Genomic DNA, 19,797 nt, shown 5'->3' with positions numbered 1-19,797 from the left:
AGGGGTAATACAGTAAGATGTGCATTGCAGCCACAGAGGATAGCACTTAATGCATTAATTCAAACACTTGTTACCAAAGTGGCCCTAAAATGTATATGAATGTACAGAAAACAAGAAAGATGCGAAACCGAATGGAATAATGTATTTCTTGTTGTATCACAGGTGAGTGACAGAGCGGCTAGCTAAATAGAAAGAAAGCAAAAGGTTTTTTGCAGCCTTGATACAGTGTACAGTATAGCCATCCTGTAAGAACCAGTATCTTCTCCCTCAATTGGGTTGAATGTCCATTGATTAGTTTATTGAAATGATTCAGCATCACTTGTCAACTGTTACCGTTTTGATGAGCATGCACCGTTTTATAATTATTCCGAACAATAACCTTCCTCCCACAGCCAGTTGTTGACAATAGAGCTCTGCTTCGCCAGCAAAACAGTTTGTCCCTCCCCACCCACCCACACCAGCTAGTTTGTGTTGACACAGTCATACTTTAATTAAGCTACATCTAAAGCCAGTCGCAGTAAAATGAGCTCTTTTCAAACACAGCTGGGTACGAGAGATGAGATTGAAAAGTGATTCTCTGTCTTTTGAAATAGCTTGCAATTATGTTCAAGAATTGAGTTCACATACTCTTTAAAAATACCTCAAACTGAAGTTATAGATACACAAGATAATAATGATAGACATTGGACAATTATTTGAGCAAGTACAGGTAACTGCCAAAATAAAGGAAACACCAACATAAAGTATCTTAATAGGGCGTTGGGCCACCACAAGCCGCCAGAACAGCTTCAATGACCCTCGTCATAGATTCTACAAGTGTCTGGAACTATATTGGAGGGATGCGACACCATTCTTCCACAATAAATTCCCTCTTTTGGTGTTTTGTTGATGGTGGTGGGAAACACAGTCAAACCATTCAGTGACCCCTCGTGCCCTGTGGTTGGGGGCATAGCCATGGCAGCCATATACAGTACCCTAAACATGATGAGATGTCAATTGCTTAATTACAGTAACTCAGGAAACGCACCTGTCTGGAAGCACCTGCTTTCAATAACTCAAATCAAATCAAATTGTATTTGTTACATACAGATGGTTAGCAGATGTTAATGCGAGTGTAGAGAAATGCTTGTGCTTCTAGTTCCGACAATGCAGTAATAACCAACGAGTAATCTAACCTAACAATTTCACAACAACTACCTTATACACACAAGTGTAAAGGGATGAAGAATATGAACATAAAGATATATTAATGAGTGATGGTACAGAACGGCATAGGCAAGATGCAGTAGTATCAAGTACAGTATATACATATGAGATGAGTAATGTAGGGTATGTAAACATTATATTAAGTGGCATTGTTTAAAGTGACTAGTGATACATTTAATTACATCATTTTTTCCATTATTAAAGTATACTTTGTATCCCTCCTTTACTCAAGTGTTTCCATTATTTTGGCAGTAACCTGTATGATACTACACCTACAAGTGGAGACCATAATTGTTAAACTACCTTTAAATTCCCCTGTCCAACATACAGTATTAACTGTAACATGGATCAATATAGACATTTAGACAATATAGATATATGTATATATATATACAGTTCGGAAAGTATTCAAACCCCTTGACTTTTTCCACATTTTGTAATGTTACAGTCTTATTCTAAAATGAATTAAATTAAATGGTTTCCTCATCAATCTACATACAATAACCAATAATGACAATGTTAGCACATTAAAAAACAGAAATACCTGATTTACATAAGTATTCAGGCCCTATGTTATGAGACTCGAAATTGAACTCAGGTGCATCCTGTTTCCATTGATCATCCTTGAGATGTTTCTGCAACTTGATTGGATTCCACCTGTGGTAAATTCAAATGATTGGACATGATTTGGAAAGGCACACACCTGTATATATAAGGTCCCAAAGTTGACAGTGAATTTCAGAGCAAAAACCAAACCATGAGATTGAAGAAATTGTCCGTAGAACTGCAAGACTGGATTGAGACGAGGCACAGATCTGGGGAAGGGTACCAACATTATCTGTAGCATTGAAGGTTCCCAAGAACACAGTTCTCTTCCTAGAGCTGGCCACCCGGGCCAAACTGAGCAATCGGGGGAGTAGGGCTTTGGTTAGGTAGGTGACAAAGAACCCGATGGTCACTCTGACAGAGCTCTAGAGTTCCTCTGCGGAAATAGGAAAACCTTCCAAAAGGACAACCATCTCTGCAGCACTCCACCAATCAGGCCTTTATGGTAGAGTGGCCAGACGGAAGCCACTCCTCAGTAAAAGGCACATGACAGCAGCTTGGAGTTTGCCAAGAGGCACCTAAAGACTCTCAGACGATGAGAAACAAGATTCTTTGGTCTGATGAAACCAAGATTTACCTCTTTGGCCTGAAAGCCAAGTGTCACGTCTGTAGGGAATCTGGCAGCGTCCCTACGGTGACGGAGCAAAGTGCAGAGAGATCCTTGATGAAAACCTGCTCCAGAGCGCTCAGGACCTCAGACTGGGTGAAGGTTCACCTTCCAACAGGACAACGAATCTAAGCACACAGACAAGACAATGCAGGAGTTACTTCGGGACAAGTCTCTGAATGTCCTTGAGTTGCCCAGCCAGAGCCCGGACTTGAACCCAATCGAACATCTATGAAAATACCTGAAAATAGCTGTGCAGCAACGCTCCCCATCCAACCTGATAGAGCTTGAGAGATTCTGCAGAGATGAATGGGAGAAGTTCCCCAAATACAGGTTTACCAAGCTTAGTGTCATAACCAATATGACTCGAGGCTGTAATTGCTGCCAAAGGTGCTTCAACAAAGTCATGAGTAAAGGGTCTTAATACTTCAGTACGTCATATTTACGTCATATTTCAGTTTATGTCATATTTCAGTTTTTTATTTTGAATAAACTAGCAAAAATTTCAAAACCTTCTTTTGCTTTGCCATTATGGGGTGATGTGTGTAGATTGATGAGGGAAAAAAACGATTAATCAATTTTAGAATAAGACTGTAACTTGGGAAGGAGACGCGTTCTGTCTCCTAGAGATGAATGTACTTTGTGGGGAAAGTGAAAATCAATCCCAGAACAACAGCAAAGGACCCTGTGAAGACGTTGAAGGAAACAGGTACAAAACTATCTATATCCACAGTAAAATTAGTCCTAGCACGACATAACCTAAAAGGCCGCTCAGCAAGGAAGAAGCCACTGCTCCAAAACCGTCATAAAAAAGCCAAACTACGGTTTGCAACTGCACTAAGATCGTACTTTTTGGAGAAATGTCCTCTAGTCTGATGAAACAAAAATATAACTGGTTGGCCATAATGACCATCGTTATGTTTGGAATAAAAAGGGGGATGCTTGCAAGCCGAAGAACACCATCCCAACCGTGAGGTGCGAGGGGTGGCAGCATCAAGTTGTGGGGCTGCTTTGCTGCAGGAGGGTGTGGTGCACTTCACAAAATAGATGGCGTCATGAGGATGGAAAATTAGGTGGATATATTGAAGCAACATCTCAAGACATCAGTCAGGAAGTTACAGTATAGCTTGGTCGCAAATGGGTCTTCAAAATGGACAATGACCCCAAGCATACTTCCAAAGTTGTGGCAAAATGGCTTAAGGACAACAAAGTCAAGGTATTGGAGTGGCCATCACAAAGCCCTGACCTCAGTCCTATAGAAAATGTGTGGGCAGAACTGAAAAAGCGTGTGTGAGGAGGCCTACAAACCTGACTCAGTTACACCAGCTCTGTCAGGAGGAATAGGCCAAAATTCACCCAACTTATTGTGGGAAGCTTGTGGAAGGCTACCCGGAACGTTTGACCCAATTTAAACAATTTAAAGGCAATGCTACCAAATACTAATTGAGTGTATGTAAACTAAATCATTCTCTCTGCTATTATTCTGACATTTCACATTCTTAAAATAAAGTTGTGATCCTAACTAATTTTTACTAGGATTAAATGTCAAGAATTGTGAAAAACTGAGTTTAAGTGTAATTGGCTAAGTTGTATGTAAACTTCCGACCTCAACTGTATATTCTTTCATTTATATTCATTAATACTGCCAGGTGTTGTTGATGTTTTTCTGCTAGATATTTCATTATACTGGGTTGGTTATCACCAATGAAACCTGCTATATAGTAATGCTATAAAGGCCGTCATTGTAAATACGAATTTGTTCTTAACTGACTTGCCTAGTTATTTAAAGGTTAAATAAAAAAAAGTATATACATCTATATATATTTTTACATTAAAACAGACTGAGGGGAATGAGGGGAAACTGATATCAACATAAAGTACAGCCTCTCATATTTACAAACAAAATAAAGTTGTAATTTATATTTTTCTTTAAATGTTTTGTTATTCACCATTGTTGTATAAACAAACAAAAAATATTTGTTTTGGCATTCTGTGTATCAACACACAGAATAGTGGCAGATTGTCATTGAATCCCTCAAATGATCAGTATAGTATAGAAAGTGTGTACCATGCTACTGATCAGTATTGAATGCATATCCCATGTTAATGACTTTTGGGAAAAGGAGTTCTCTCCATGTTTGCATCCATAATTCAAGATGGACTGGTGTCTCTGGTGTACTGTGTGAATTGCCAGACCTAAATGAATCAAAAGTTGGACCACTGGGACACACACTGCCTGGATTCCTTGAAATTGAATATGTAATTTCAGCCCCTCTCATTAAAATTAAATATAGAATAAGTGGCCTGATGCAATGCCTCAATAATTGCATTGTATTTTTCATATGATGCATTCTTAATGTAACCCCCAGTACTGCATCCCCCTCTTGCAGGGTTCTCAATACTAGCTAGCTACAAGAAGGGCTCAATCCAATCCTTCTCAGGGAGAAGATACTGATGAAAACAGGGATGGGTTTTGACAATAACTGTGGTTCTACAAACATTTAAAAAGTTTGTGAATTTTAAACATACCTTTGTGTGAGGGGAGTGCTGAAGGTGCTGTAGGCTGTTGTTTATGGCTTGTCTACTGCCAAATTCTGCTTCTCCTTGAAAGATATAGGACATGTATTACATATAAACAGACTTGTGTTATATCTGGCTTACATATGTTCCCCAGACCTGAACATTTTAATTTGATAAAATAATGGATAAACGTCATTGATACACCACATTACCAAAAGTATGTGAGTGTTGCAACCGTGGCTTACCACTTCACGGCTGAGCCGTTGTTGCTCCTAGACGTTTCCACTTCATAATAACAGAACTTGCAGTTGACCTGGGCAGCTCCAGCAGGGCAGGAATATACTGAACTCTTCAGTAAGGCCTTTCTACTGCAAATGTTTGTCTATGGCGATTGCATGGCTGTGTGCTCGCTTTTATACACCTGTCAGTAATGGGTGTGGCTGAAATAGCCGAATCCACTAATTGGAAGGGCTGTCCAGATACATGTGTATATATAGTGTAAGTTATTTAGTACATGTAGTGTAATTTTCTTTACTCGTGAAAGGTGGCACTGAAAAATCACAGGAGCGTTTTAAATATTAATGTATTGGGACAATTTACAAAATCTAACCTCTCTAACCTGGCAGCCTATCAGAAGATTAGAAGCGTGGCATTCAGATGCTTATTTTTGTACACCCTTGAGAATAAATGTCATGCCTGTTCATGTGTTCTGTTGTATTGCCAGGTTAAGGTTAAGCTTGCACATGATTTATTGAAATGATTGATTAGCTTTTTTTAGCTTTTTGTTTTACCTGAATGAACATTAAATCTGTAACAACTTAAGAATAACCTAATAAAATAACCTTTTACCTACAATGAGTGTACAAAATATTAAGGACACCTGCTCTTTCCATGACATAGGCTAACCTGGTGAATCCAGGTGAAACTATGATCCCTTATTGATGGCACTTGTTAAATTCTCTTCAATCAGTGTAGATGAAGTGGAGGAGACATGTTAAAGAAGGATTCTTAAGCCTTGAGACAATTGATACATGGATTGTGTATGTGTGCCATTCAGAGAGTGAATGGGCAAGTCAAAAGATTTAAGTGCCTTTGAACGGGATGGTAATAGGTGCCAGGTGCTCCGGTTTGTGTCAAAAACTGCAATGCTGCTGGGATTTTTACGCTCAACAGTTTCCTGTGTGTATCAAGAATGGTCCACCACCCGAAGGCCATCCAGCCAACTTGACACAACTGTGGGAAGCTTTGGAGTCAACATGGGCCAGCATCCCTGTGGAACGCTTTAGACACCATGTCCGTGACCCGACGAAATGAGGCTGTTTTGAGGGCAAAAGGGGGATTGCAACTCAATGTTATGGAATGTTTTCTTAAAGGTTTTCTGTTTTGTACAGTCAGTGTATGTGCATGTAATACTAAAGAGCTAAGTCGCATTCTATTGTCCAGATAGTCACCATTTCGTCACCAATGCTTGGCTGCATTGCTATGCCACTTCTGACACCAGTTTAATGGAATGATGACCATTGAACAATTAAATGCTATTTGTCTCTTTAGAAACACATGCACTTATGTAATCCTTTATCAAGGCCTCAAAACCAGCTTAATCTTTAATGTCAATGCAACAGAACAATAGAACTGATGAACAGGCATGATATTTATTCTCACAGGTGGCCAAAAACAACTATCTGAAACCCATGCCTCCAATCTTCTGATAGGCTGCCGCCGCTACAATATTATAAATGTTACTCTTACACAGATCAGTAAGCTAGCTAAAAGCTAGGCTAGTTTGAAGATTTTGTAGCTAGCGAGCGACCTAAGCCAACACCTAATAATTATCATCATAATATTACAATCATTATCATCACAATAAACTTTTCAGAATCAAAACAGAGGCTACACTCATATAATATAATTGGCTTGACAGCAGCCAATGTTGTATTATTCAACATTGCTATTGAAATAGTACTCATATAGGAACGGGTAATTGTTTACAAGTTTCTAGCTATCCCATAAAGCCATTGCAGAAAACCACATATTTTCATCTTGTTTTGAGTCTGGTAGCGCAACAAATCCAACAGCGAAATAAATGAATATTGCTCCGCACGCACCAGCAAAAAGGTTCCTCCAGGAACTATTTGTTACATTGGAACATTAAAGGTACCTCATAGAACCCCTCAGCTAATCAAATCAAATCAAATCAAATGTATTTATATAGCCCTTCGTACATCAGTTGATATCTCAAAGTGCTGTACAGAAACCCAGCCTAAAACCCCAAACAGCAAGCAATGCAGGTGTAGCAGCACGGTGGCTAGGAAAAACTCCCTAGAAAGGCCAAAACCTAGGAAGAAGCCTAGAGAGGAACCAGGCTATGTGGGGTGGCCAGTCCTCTTCTGGCTGTGCCGGGTGGAGATTATAACAGAACATGGCCAAGATGTTCAAATGTTCATAAATGACCAGCATGGTCGTATAATAATAAGGCAGAACAGTTGAAACTGGAGCAGCAGCACGGTCAGATGGACTGGGGACAGCAAGGAGTCATCATGTCAGGTAGTCCTGGGGCATGGTCCTAGGGCTCAGGTCAATTGAAACTGGAGCAGCAGCACGGCCAGGTGGACTGGGGACAGCAAGGAGTCATCATGTCAGGTAGTCCTGGGGCATGGTCCTAGGGCTCAGGTCCTCCGAGAGAGAGAAAGAAAGAGAGAAGGAGAGAATCAAATGTGCAAATATGAACCTATTGGCTGCAATGGTTCCTTGAGGAACTCAAGGGTTCCTTGAGGATCTGCAGGGCTCCTCGAGTCATCTCTAATTCTAAGAGTGTATTTGGTTGAATTTTAAAGCTAACTCTGGTGAAAGTTCGAATTGGTATAACTCATCCTTTCACTTAATCCATATTTGTATACATGCACCAGCTGTCAAGGGAGTAAATTACCACTCAATCTGACGGAAGAGCTCAAAAAAAGAATCCCATTTGGAATTCATACTCTGAATACTTGATGCATAGACTTGTTTAAACCCCTAAAACAACTGCTGGTTTACATGCTAGGCTTACCATGAGTTATTCAATATATCATAAGTTATTAAATATATAAGTTATTCATCAAGTTGTGTACATTAAATGCTCAGATACACTGATTACCCTCAGTCTGGCAACCCTTCACCATCCCCTGAACAACACACTCGGGCATGTCTGTCATCAGTAGAATAGCTAGTCCCTGCTCTCAAGATGCATCCCCATCAATCTGGCTGAATCAGGTTAGGGCGACATCCCTCCTCCTGTGTGCTGACAGAAGGCATCAGTAGAAAATAGCAGCTCCCCTGTTTCTGATGGCTGTAATAAGCAGCACCGATCACGAGGCTGCTGGAGAGGAACTAGCCTGGCTGGCCATGCTGCACAATTCTTGGGCTGCGTCCGCAATGTCACCCTAATTTATTTTATAGTGCAAGAAAAGTAGTGCACTATTAAGGTTGCCATTTTGGAACATAGCCTTGGTCGGTTCATTCTGCTGGTAAGTAGAAAGTAATCACAGGCCTATTAGGGAGACAGGTAAATGGATATCTCTGCAACAGACTGTGTCAGATCCTGTAGCTCTGTGGCAGTATGCTTACAGGGTTTATGGGATAGTGGAAACACAATACTCACCTCATGCCAGGAGGAGCTCAATGTGTCATTACATCACTTTTTTTTTTTAACAATACCATTGTTTTATTATACTCCCATTGCAGGTGACTGTCTCTGCTTAGATGGTTACATGAAGGACCCGGTCCACAAGCATCTCTGTATTCGTAACGAGTGGGGTCCAAATCAAGGGTAAGTGACAATATGGCCTCTAATGGTCTGCTATATAATATATTAACATGCCGACTCCTAGTTAAAAATCTTTGTGTCAAACAGCAGAACTGTGAAAACTATAGCTGGGCCTAACATGAGATGTGGAGTACTAGCAGATGGAAGTTTTAAATCCTTCCCAGTATTCCAGAACTTTTATTACCCATACACAGCACTTGAAAATAATCTGCCTGCTTCTACAGGGCCATTGCAGTTCTGATATGTTAATGTTTTTTTTCACTATACATCTGAATTTTGTCACATTTCGCTTCCTCCCTATCTCCCTCCCTCCCCAAGTGATTTCTCTCTCATGTGCAGTCAATCTTTGACAGGGAAAACGTACAGGGGTAACTTGAATGTTTAATGACTGGCCTCTCTCGTGTGAGGCCGTTATCAGGTTTTAGCTGGCCCTTTGCCTATTGTAACAGCTTACTCAGAGGCAGCATCTCCTTGTCACATTTTCTCTCACACTGTAGCAGATTCAAGTCCCCAAGCTGCCCGTGTCTATTAATCTCCATCATTCTTCCCCTCTCCACTCCCAGCTTGGGTAAATAGACACGAGCCTTAGTCACATTCCATCTCAGGCCACGGAGGAACACATTTTTCTATCAGTGTGTTTACCCGCAGCATCTGTCATAGTGCTACTTTTGATCTGACGAATTTTGGGGGATTGGTTGAAATGTTGTCAGGAGATGCAGTGCTGAAAAGATTCCCGAACTTGTTTACTATTTGAGCAGGATAGATAAATAAATATTTTAGGGAAAACTGAAGACAAACCAATCAAATCAAATCAATTTGTATTGGTCACATACACAATGTTATTGTGAGTGTAGCGAAATGCTTGTGCTTCTAGTTTCCGACAATGCAACAATACCTAACAAGTCATCTAACAATTCCACAACAACTACCTAATACACACAAATCAAAGTCAAGGAATGGAATAAGAATATATACATATAAATATATGGATGAGCAATGACCGAGCGGCATAGGCAAGATAGATGGTATAAATAGATATGTAAACATTATTAAAGTGGCATTATTAAAGTGACTTGTGATCCATGTATTAAAGTGGCCAATGATTTCAAGTCTGTATGTAGGCAGCAGCCTCTCTGTGTAAGTGATGGCTGTTTAACAGTCTGATGGCCTTGAGATAGAAGCTGTTTTTCAGTCTCTCGGTCCCAGCTTTGATGCACCTGTACTGACCTCGCCTTCTGGATGGTAGCGGTGTGAACAGGCAGTGGATTGGGTTGTGTTTTGTGTATTGCAGTGTAACGTGTTGTGATTACTCATTGTTACACTGTACTTAAAGTAGTAAAATAAGTTTATTTCTTCAATCAGTCATTTCATTCTTGTCTCGTAAACCACGTTACTGGTTTTGACTGAATATAAGTCTAACTCTCTCCTCTCTGATTTGTCACCAGACCCTGGCCTTACACTATTTTCCAGCGTGGTTTTGATCTGGTGATGGGAGAACAACCATCTGATCGCATTTTCAGGTAAGAACTCACTGTACACATGTATTAACCAGAACACATTTCTATGGGTAACACTTTTTGAAAACAGCAAATGTTTTTTTTTCTGAGATTTTATATGATATTGACCCATTGGAATGTTTTCTTTACAATAGGAAAACTTTTTATCATAATAGCATGACAGATTGTCACATTTAAAGATGGCATAGAATGGAGTGAGAGCTATAGATTTTAAACTAGTAACAAAATACTGTGTTCCTATTCTCTCCAAACAACTTTTCAGGATAGACTTTCAATGTTTTGAAAACTACTCAACACTAAAAAGCTCCAATCTGGAAGCTGAGTTCATAGTTGAAGCTGAGTCATGTTGTTGAGTTGTTTTAATGGAATGAAGAAAAGCTAGCATCATTGAATTGTATCACTCTTTACAGAATGAAAATCACAACAAATCAGCATTTCACTTTTTACCATTTGAGATCTACTGGGGGTATGTTTACCAAGAGAATCATCTTTCATCGAGGGATTTAATTTATTTCCAAACATTCCCTGAACTGAAATACAATTAATTCTGTTTTATGTGTAAGGCATAAAATTGATTTTAAGAGTTTAGCTACATGCACATGCAGGACTGAAATAAGTGTTTCAGTTTAGTTCTCTAGTTCTAATTTGACTGACATTGCTTTGGTGTACATACATTTGAGCCTTGCATTAAAAATGTGTCATCCATTTGAAATAAAAACTTTCTGTTCTTGTACTGATGTTGTATGACCAGTGAAATGATTGAGAACGTGATTTTTTAGAACACATGCAACCTCACGTTACCACAGAATAAAGTTATATCGCACAATGTTCTTGGTCAACAGAAATGGAGCATTTGCATTCTATGATATTCACCATCACAGTTGTTTTCAAATGGATACTGAGAAAGCCTGGGTAGGTATATGGAGGCATACAGTATATGCCTCCTGTTTTGTATAAGACATGTTTCTTCAAAAGCCAATGAAAGAACAACAATACTGATTATGCTGCTTACCACTGCTCTCAACAAAGAACATAGTGTGAGTCCCAAATGGCAACATATTTGCTATAGGACACTGCTTGTGACCAGGGTCCACAGGGAATAGGGTGCCATTTGGGACATAGATTATATTTTCACATGGATGATTTGGTCACTCTCATGTTTTTTAAGCACTGTCTTTGTTAGTCATTGAGAGCAGCCATCATACAAACATCATCACATCTCTATGAGGCTCTTTGATACATTTGTTTCCTCTTTGGAATGTTAGTCTTCAGGGGGCCAATATTCTGTCCAGCGTCAGGTTTAAAGTAACTTTGTGCTCAAGCGTTTCACGCCAACATCCATCCAAATTAAAATGTCCCAAGCTCCTCTTTGAACCCCTCTCAGACAGTTATATTCAAACCGTGCACACGTAATGAACGTTTTTTGTGGCTGCCCATTTGCCAAGTCACCCATCCGTGTATTACAATTCAACAAAACAGTATTGCACTCATAAGTAGAATACAAAATGACGATGTTTTGTTGTTTGCTGAGCTTGGGGATAACATGAATCAGGAGCAGCATGTTAATAAAAAAATCAGCTCCCGTACGTATTAGTTCGTCAACAATATCTGATAACATGGTGATCCATAATCGTGTGTCCCTTAGACAAAGAAGAGTCTAGCATCTAGATAACAAACTTGTTAGAGTTCAATTAGTTGACGCCATTTGCAAGCTGTCCCAGTGCTAGGGCACGGCTTGGACAGAAACCAGATGAAGTACTGGAAGAAAATATGTCTTGCTATCACTTAGAACACCTGCCCTGAATGGGTGGAGGGGGTTCACCCTCAAAGGCTGATTTCTCTTGTTATTCCTTCCTGTGCACACCAACTCCAGTGACAAGTGTTCCATTGCTACTGTTCCATAAGCTTCTGTTGCTGAAGGGATTTCTTGTTGATAGCCTTCAGTTTCAGATTGGCATCATCCTATACCACAATGTATATAAATATCTCCTGGAAAACCATACAACCCACCTCTGGATAAGGAGAGAGACTTATGGGGCTGGTAGCAATGACTTCTAGGGCAATAATAGGAGAAAAATCCAGTTTTAGTAGACTTGCCTAGCTGCCCATTATCACTTGGAAGAATCCAGTGCATGATATTAAATGGTAGGACTGAGGGAGTTTGATTCGTATAACACTCCAGTTGGAAAAAGGGGAGGTAATTGGAGTGAGATAATGAATGCTCTCTTTTACAGCACTTTAATCATTCCCTTCCTAAAGTGACTAGTAGTCTATGCAGTGCTTGTGATCGGGTGACCTTTTCTTATGCTAAGTTAGCATTTTATTAGATGTAAATTGAACAATGTGAGATGGAAAAAAACGTTAAGTCTGCAAAAATGGTCGTTAACCATTTTAATCAACAAGTCCTTTTTTTTGTGCTAGAATGATGCATAATATATAAGAAATTATACTACTACATTTGGTGTCAAATAGAAGAACGCCTTGTTTGAGAAATACTTTTTGCTGAATTTGCTGGTGTCTATCGACTCATGAACAGTTTCACTTTGAGATTAATTTTGAAGCCTTTCGAAAGTAAGTTCAAGGGTTTATCAATAATCCTTTGGGAATGCTTGGACTTCAGACTTCAATTGCTCTCCAGAACTTAATTATTTTATTGTATCTGGTCTGGTCTTCTGTGTTGTGAGACTTTTAATTGACTCATGCCTAGCTCTTATTAGACTTGATTTAGATTTGTATTAGGATCCCCATTATCCGACACCGATGGAGACAGCTAGTCCTGCTTGGGTCAAAGTCCTTGACAAGTTACATACATTTAAAAACATGAACATGTAATGTGAGTCTATCAATCTATCAATTACACAATACATACATACAAAAAGTAAGTCACTTGGCTTGAATGTTGTTGTACGTGTTGCTGTGCAATGTTTTGTAAGTTAATCATTTCTAATTAAAGTGAGTTGTAGGTTTGTATGTGCTGTATCTATGTACACCAACAGACATATCGATAATATACTGAACAAAAATATCAACACAACATGCAGCAGTTTCAAATATTTTACTGAGTTACAGTTCATATAAGGAATTTGTTACAATAATGCTTGTACGAACTCAAACCCAGGCAAAGAGAAACACAGCAAGCAGAGGTAAGGGCAAATCCAAATGGCGCCGGAAGAAATGGCAGCAGTTTTACGGGCGCCCAACCAATTGTGCTATTATGTGCTTTTTTCCGCATTATTTGTAACTTATTTTGTACATAATGTTTCTGCAACCGTATCTTACGGCAAAAAAGAGCTTCTGGATATCAGGACAGTGATCACTCACCTCGGACTAGACAAAGATTTTTTCTTCAACAAACAGGACGCACAGGACATTCTCCGAACACCCGACAAGGCCAACATCCCAGTTATGTGCAAGAAGAAGAGATGCAGGTGCAGAGGATCCGCAGAAGGCGGATGGTGCAACCAGAGAGAAAAAATTCTATATCACCTGTTCTCCACACACAGAGATGCGTACAAAGCTCTCCCTCACCCTCCATTTGGTAAATCCAACCACAATTCTATCCTCCTGAAAATTAAAGCAGGAAACCACCAGTGACTCGGTCTATAAAAAAGTGGTCAGTTGAAGCAGATGCTAAAATACAGGACAAAACTACACTACAGGACATGTTCCGGGATTCTTCCGATGGCATTGAGGAGTACACCACATCAGTCACTGGCTTTATCAATGAGTGCATCGAGGACATCGTCCCCACAGTGACTGTACGTACACACCCCAACCAGAAGCCATGGATTACAGGCAACATTCACACTGAAATAAAGGGTAGAGCTGCTACTTTCAAGGAGCAGGACTCTAACCCAGAAGCTTATAAGAAATCCTGCTATGCCCTCCGACGAACCATCAAACAGGCAAAGTGTCAATACAGGGCTAAGATTGAATCGTACTACACCGGCTCCAACGCTCGTCTTATGTGGCATGGCTTGCAAACTATTACAGACTACTAAGGGAAGCACAGTTGCGAGCTGCCCAGTGACACAAGCCTACCAGACGAGCTAATTCACTTCTATGCTCGCTTTAAGGCAAGCAACACTGAGGCATGCATGAGAGCATCAGCTGTTCCGGACGACTGTGTGATCAAGCTCTTCATAGCCATCGTGAGAAAGACCTTTAAATAGGTCAACATTCACAAGTCTGTGGGGACAGATGGATTACCAGGACGTGTGCTCCGGGTATGTGCTGACTGTTATTTTTCACAGTTTTTTTATTGTTGTTTGTATTTATTTTCTTACCCATTGTTCACCTAATACCTTTTTTGCACTGTTGGTTAGAGCCTGTAAGTAAGTATTTTACTGTAAGGTCTACACATGTTGTATTCGGCGCATGTGACAAATAAACTTGATCCAGATGTTTTAAGGCAACCGCACAAGAGTACACGAACAAACATGAGACCTAAGCACAGATACAGGCCAACTGAGGAACCTAAATAGCAAGGCAACCAGGTGAACAGAGAAGGTAATTAAAACAGGTGAAACCAAGTATTGATCAGGGTAACCTGGAAACTAGAAAACAAGGTAAGGGTGTCCTCCAGCGGTAACCTAAGACACTCGGCCTTCACAAAAAAGTAGTGAGAGAGGAGTCTGAAGAACCTGGCGAACATGTTGGATGTGTTCAGCCATGGACCTGGAGAAGATGAGGATGTCATCTTGGTACACAAACACGAACTGGTGAAAGAAGTCACGCAGCACATCATTAACCAGGGCCTGGAAAATGGCTGGAGCATTTGTAAGTCCAAATGGCATGACACGGTACTCATAATGTCCATTTGGGGTGTTGAATGCTGTTTTCCACCCGTCTCCCTGTCTGACGCACACCAGATTGTATGCAAACCCCGTTAATCGATACAGAGACATAATCCCCCATCCATCTTTCCAACAAAGAAAAAACCCGCTCCTGCAGGTGAAGTGGATGGCCAAATAAAACCAACCGCCAGCGCCTCCTTAATATTCATGGCTGCAGTCTCTGGAACTGAGAGAGAATACAGACCTCCTCTCGGAGGACTGGTGCCGGGCAGGAGGCCGAAGGCACAATCGTTGGACCTGTGAGGAGGCAGTTTGCTGGCCCTTCGTTTGCTGAAGACCTGACCCAGATCCCGGTAATCCCGAGGTATGCAGGAAAGATCAGGCTTGTCATCCCGAGCTGGGGGAACAGGAGAAATCGGAAGCCTGCAGACGAGCAGGGCCAGAAAGATGTGGGGAGCGTTGCTGGCAGGTGGACTGGCATGAATGATTCCATCCCAGATCTCTTCCCGAGGGCCAGTCAATTTGAGGATTATGGATAGAAAGACACGGATGTCCAAGAACCAGGGGAAGCTCAGGAGACTTCACCAAATGTAACTGGATAAACTCCACATGATAATCCAGAACTCGTAGCTGAATAGGCATGGTGAGTTGCTTCACCTTCCTAGACCCTAGGGGTTGACCATCCAGCGCAGTGACCGACAACGGAATGTCTAGCTTAGTGAGGGTCAGCCCTTCTTGGCGAGCTATTATGCGATCCAGAAAACAGTTGGTAGTAGCCCCAGAATCTATGAAAGCAAGAAAGTCCAAATGCCCATTGTCCCAGTGCAGGTTGGTCGGAAGCAAGGAGCGTACCGTGTCGGCAGCTGGAGACTGACTCGCCAGTATTCTCCCGTCTACTGACGAGTCATCCCATTTCCCGCCAGCTCGGGCCAGGAGGCACAGAAATGTCCAGACTGTTCACTGTAAAGGCAATGTTGCTCGTTAATCCTGCTCCTTCTCTCCAGAGCGGAAAGTTTGGTGCGTCCCAATTGCATCGGCTCCTCTGAAGGATATGAAGGAGAACCAGAGCCGAATTGAGAACTCTGACAGGGTACAGAACAAGCAGATGCAGCATAAGGCAGTGGAACTCCCTCAACAGGACCCGAAACACTGGAGACCACTCGGAACCTCTCCGTCCTCTCACTACGACGTTCCCAAAGCCGGTTGTCAATCCAGATGGCCAGAATGATAAGCTCATCCAGAGTGTCAGGGTTGTCCCGGGAAGCCAGTTAATCCTTGAGAACCTTGCTGAGTCCGTTCAGAAAGGCTGAGTGAAGTGCATCTGTATTCCAACTGCTCTCAGCAGCGAGCATCCGAAAGTCAATGGCGTATTCAGCTATGCTCCAGCTGCCCTGCCGAAGCACAATGAGTCTTTGAGCAGCGTTCCTGCCTCTGATGGGGTGATCAAAAACCCTCATCTCCTGGGTGAAGCTTTGCCAGTTAAAACAAATGTCTGATTGCTGCTCCCATATGGCCGTGGCCCAGTCCAGAGCTCTTCCTGAGAGCAAGGAGATGACATATGCCACTTTGGAACGCTCGGTGGGAAACGTTAATGCCTGCAACTCGAAGGCCAGCGAGCATTGGAGCAGGAACTCACGACACATCCCAGGATGCCCCTAATAGCGCTCCAGTGCAGGAAGATGAGGCTCCCGAAGGGAGCTGGTAGAAAGTGGAGGATTAGGAACAGCCACAGGTGCAGCAGCTGTTGCTCCCATCTGTCCTGTCTGCAGAGCGGACACAAGAGTTCTTAAATCATCCAACAATGTCTGCAGCCGCACCTGATAGAGGCCAATCACAGTTCCATGGTGGGTGAGTTCCGACCGTAAATGGTGGAGTTCGGCATGTTCCTCGGATGACTGAGAAATCTCTGCTGGGTCCATTGTTGGCTTAGGTATACTGTTACAATAATGCTTGTATGAACTCGAACCCATGAACTCAAACCCTTTTACTTAAAGTCTTGACAAAAACAAGGCGACCGCACAAGAATACACTAACAAAACATGAGACCTAAGCACAAATACAGGCCAACTGAGGAACCTAAATAGCAAGGCAACCAGGTGAACAGAGAAGGTAATTAAAACATGTGAAACCAATAAGTAATGATCAGGGAAATCAGAAAACAAGGTAAGGGTGCCCTCCAGCGGTAACCTAAGGAAACAACAATCAAAAACAGAAACTGTGACAGAATTCAGTCAATTTAAATAAATTAATGAGGCCCTAATCTATGGATTTCACATGACTGGGCAGGGGTCAGCCATGGCATAATCCCACCCACTTGGGTGCCAGGCCCACCCGCTGGGGAGCCAGACACAGCCAAACAGATTAAGTTTTTCCCCACAAAAGGAATTTATTACAGACAGAAATACTCCTCAGTTTCATCAGCTGTCTGGATGGCTGGTCTCAGACGATCCCGCAGCTGAAGTAGCCGGATGTGGAGGTCCTGGGCTGTCGTGGTTACATGTGGTCTGTGGTTGTGAAGCTGGTTGGACATACTGCCAAATTGTGTTGAGTGTGTTGAGTGGCTTTTATTGTCCCCAGCACAAGGTGCAGCTATGTAATGATCATGCTGTTTAATCAGCTTGTTGATATGCCTCACCTGTCAAATGGATGGATTATCCTGGCAAAGGAGAAATGCTCATTGACAGGCGTGTAAACAAATTTGTGCACAAAATCTGAGAGAAATAATATTTTTGGGTGTATGGATAATTTCTGGGATCTTTTATTTCAGCTCATGAAACATGGGACCAACACATTACATGTTGCCTTCATATTTTTGTTCAGTGTAGTTTGAGAACTATTAGTTGAATGCAATGAACCATTGCCAGAGATTTCTAAAACTATTGAACTGTGAGAAAAAAACATAATGTGCTACTCCAGAGTCCAATCAGCCTTTAGTTTAAGTGAGTGTAAAAGGCCTTTTGAAGACAACTGAGGATATGCTTGTGATTATCCAGAGAAAGACAAACAAATGGTCAAAGGCACCAAAGTCTCCAAGGCTATATGGGCAACAGGCCATGGGTTTTATTGTATTTCTCTGTAGGAAATTAAAACAACCACTGATGTTCTCCACACTGATCTTCTGAGTTACCACTCAACAAGGCACCAGAAGACCTGGAATTCAGCTTATTTCAGACAAACACGCATTAGCAAAGCGGTAGTAAACCCAGCTCTTTTGAAATACTAAATTAAGTGGACAAAGTAGACAATGTTCTTTCTACTTTGTTTCCAATGATGTTGTTCCATTAGTACCATAATGTGTCAAAATCGGTGTATTTTTCCTCCTCAGGTTCACATACACATTGGGGGAAGGGATGTGGTTACCATTAAGTAAAAGCTTTGTCATTCCACCTGCTGAGCTGGCAATCAACCCTTCAGCAAAGTGCAAGACTGATATGACTGTCATGGAGGATGCTGTGGATGTGAGGTAAGAGATTCAACTTTTCCATATGTTTCATGAGGTACGTTTTACAAGGAGTGATATTAGCTATAAACAAAGTAATATCTTGAGGCTATATAGGCCGACAGTATTTTTATTCCATCATAATCGCCATTGAATATCCTCCATATCAAAGCATTTTGTATTCCCTATACATTGTTCTGGAACATTTTACACTCGTTATAAGGTTGATGTCAGACATTGCAAGTGTTTCATTGATCATGATTCAAAGAGTAAAGAAGCACTAAAGTTGAGCAATAATAAGAGAGCAGCAAAAACAAAACTCATTTGGAAATGTAATACCATAAAAGTGTAGTTGAATTGAATTGTTAAATGGTTCATAACCTCTCAAAAGGAAATGTACTGCTTGCACATAGATCTTTTTTGAAGTGCGGAAAAATTTCAACTTATATTATACACACTTCAACAAATGCAACTTTGAAGCTACATCTATTTAGCCATATCCCTGATTGCATTCGTTACGTGCGGGTAGTTTCATTATAACTATGACATTTAGAGAAACACAAATTATAGTCACTGAGTATGCAAGGCATTTTTATTGCAATTTCACCTGGCTGCTCAAACTGACTGCAGTCTTCACACATCCACCATTTGCTGAGTTCAAAGTTATCCTTTGTATCTGAGCTTTTAAATCCTTCCAGTTGATGGTCCTAACTAGGGATGTGAGAAATATAACATTTTGCTCAACATTTAAATGGCCATTTGTTAAAACAATTTAAAAAATATTTAAAAAATAAGATAATGGTCCTATTATGTATGACCGCTAGGGCTTTTGCAATGAAATTGCCATAGTCATATACCCTTGAAAGTGTCTCTGCTACAGCATACTTGTTTGTCTGTAAGGGTGCACTATGGATTTTTAAATGCCGACACGAAACCTCTGGAGATAGTTTCGAAGCACCACTGAATGGGCATTTTACTTGTCTTTAAAGGAATGCCACTTCTAAAGCTGTACTACGGTCCATCAGGAGTAGACCAGGCTGGGTTTCCTGATTGCGATTGAACTTAGGCTTACGAGTGTTATAACGATTGCATCTTTTCTACAACGGCCGAAGATGTAACATGTGTTTCCCAAAACACCATGCAGAGGGAATGGTCGCCTAGTTCGTCGTTGAGGCATGTGTGGATACTGATTGAATTTAAAGAATCAGCTTCTAGAAAGATATTATCACCTATGGCTGCAAATATTGAGGTGGCTTATTCTAATCTTTATCCTATAATAATGCACTAAATTAAGATTTGGCACA

General features: G+C 41.1%; 1 protein-coding gene across 10 annotated transcripts in view; it reads left to right on the top strand.

The window, feature by feature from the left end:
* The window catches only part of astn1 (astrotactin 1), a 245,798-nt gene that overhangs the window by 66,192 nt on the left and 159,809 nt on the right, over positions 1-19,797 (top strand). For all 10 annotated transcript variants that reach the window (XM_031807155.1, XM_031807160.1, XM_031807159.1 and 7 more), the window contains 3 exons: positions 8,660-8,744; positions 10,187-10,261; positions 18,380-18,517. In XM_031807155.1, coding sequence (XP_031663015.1) covers positions 8,660-8,744; positions 10,187-10,261; positions 18,380-18,517 — 298 coding nt within the window. The remainder of the gene's footprint in view (positions 1-8,659; positions 8,745-10,186; positions 10,262-18,379; positions 18,518-19,797) is intronic.

This window comes from Oncorhynchus kisutch, linkage group LG27 (genome assembly GCF_002021735.2).
Source record: "Oncorhynchus kisutch isolate 150728-3 linkage group LG27, Okis_V2, whole genome shotgun sequence".
Taxonomy (NCBI): domain Eukaryota; kingdom Metazoa; phylum Chordata; class Actinopteri; order Salmoniformes; family Salmonidae; genus Oncorhynchus; species Oncorhynchus kisutch.
The sequence above is the reverse complement of the archived record's forward strand: the minus strand, read 5'-3'. Positions and strand labels throughout refer to the sequence as shown.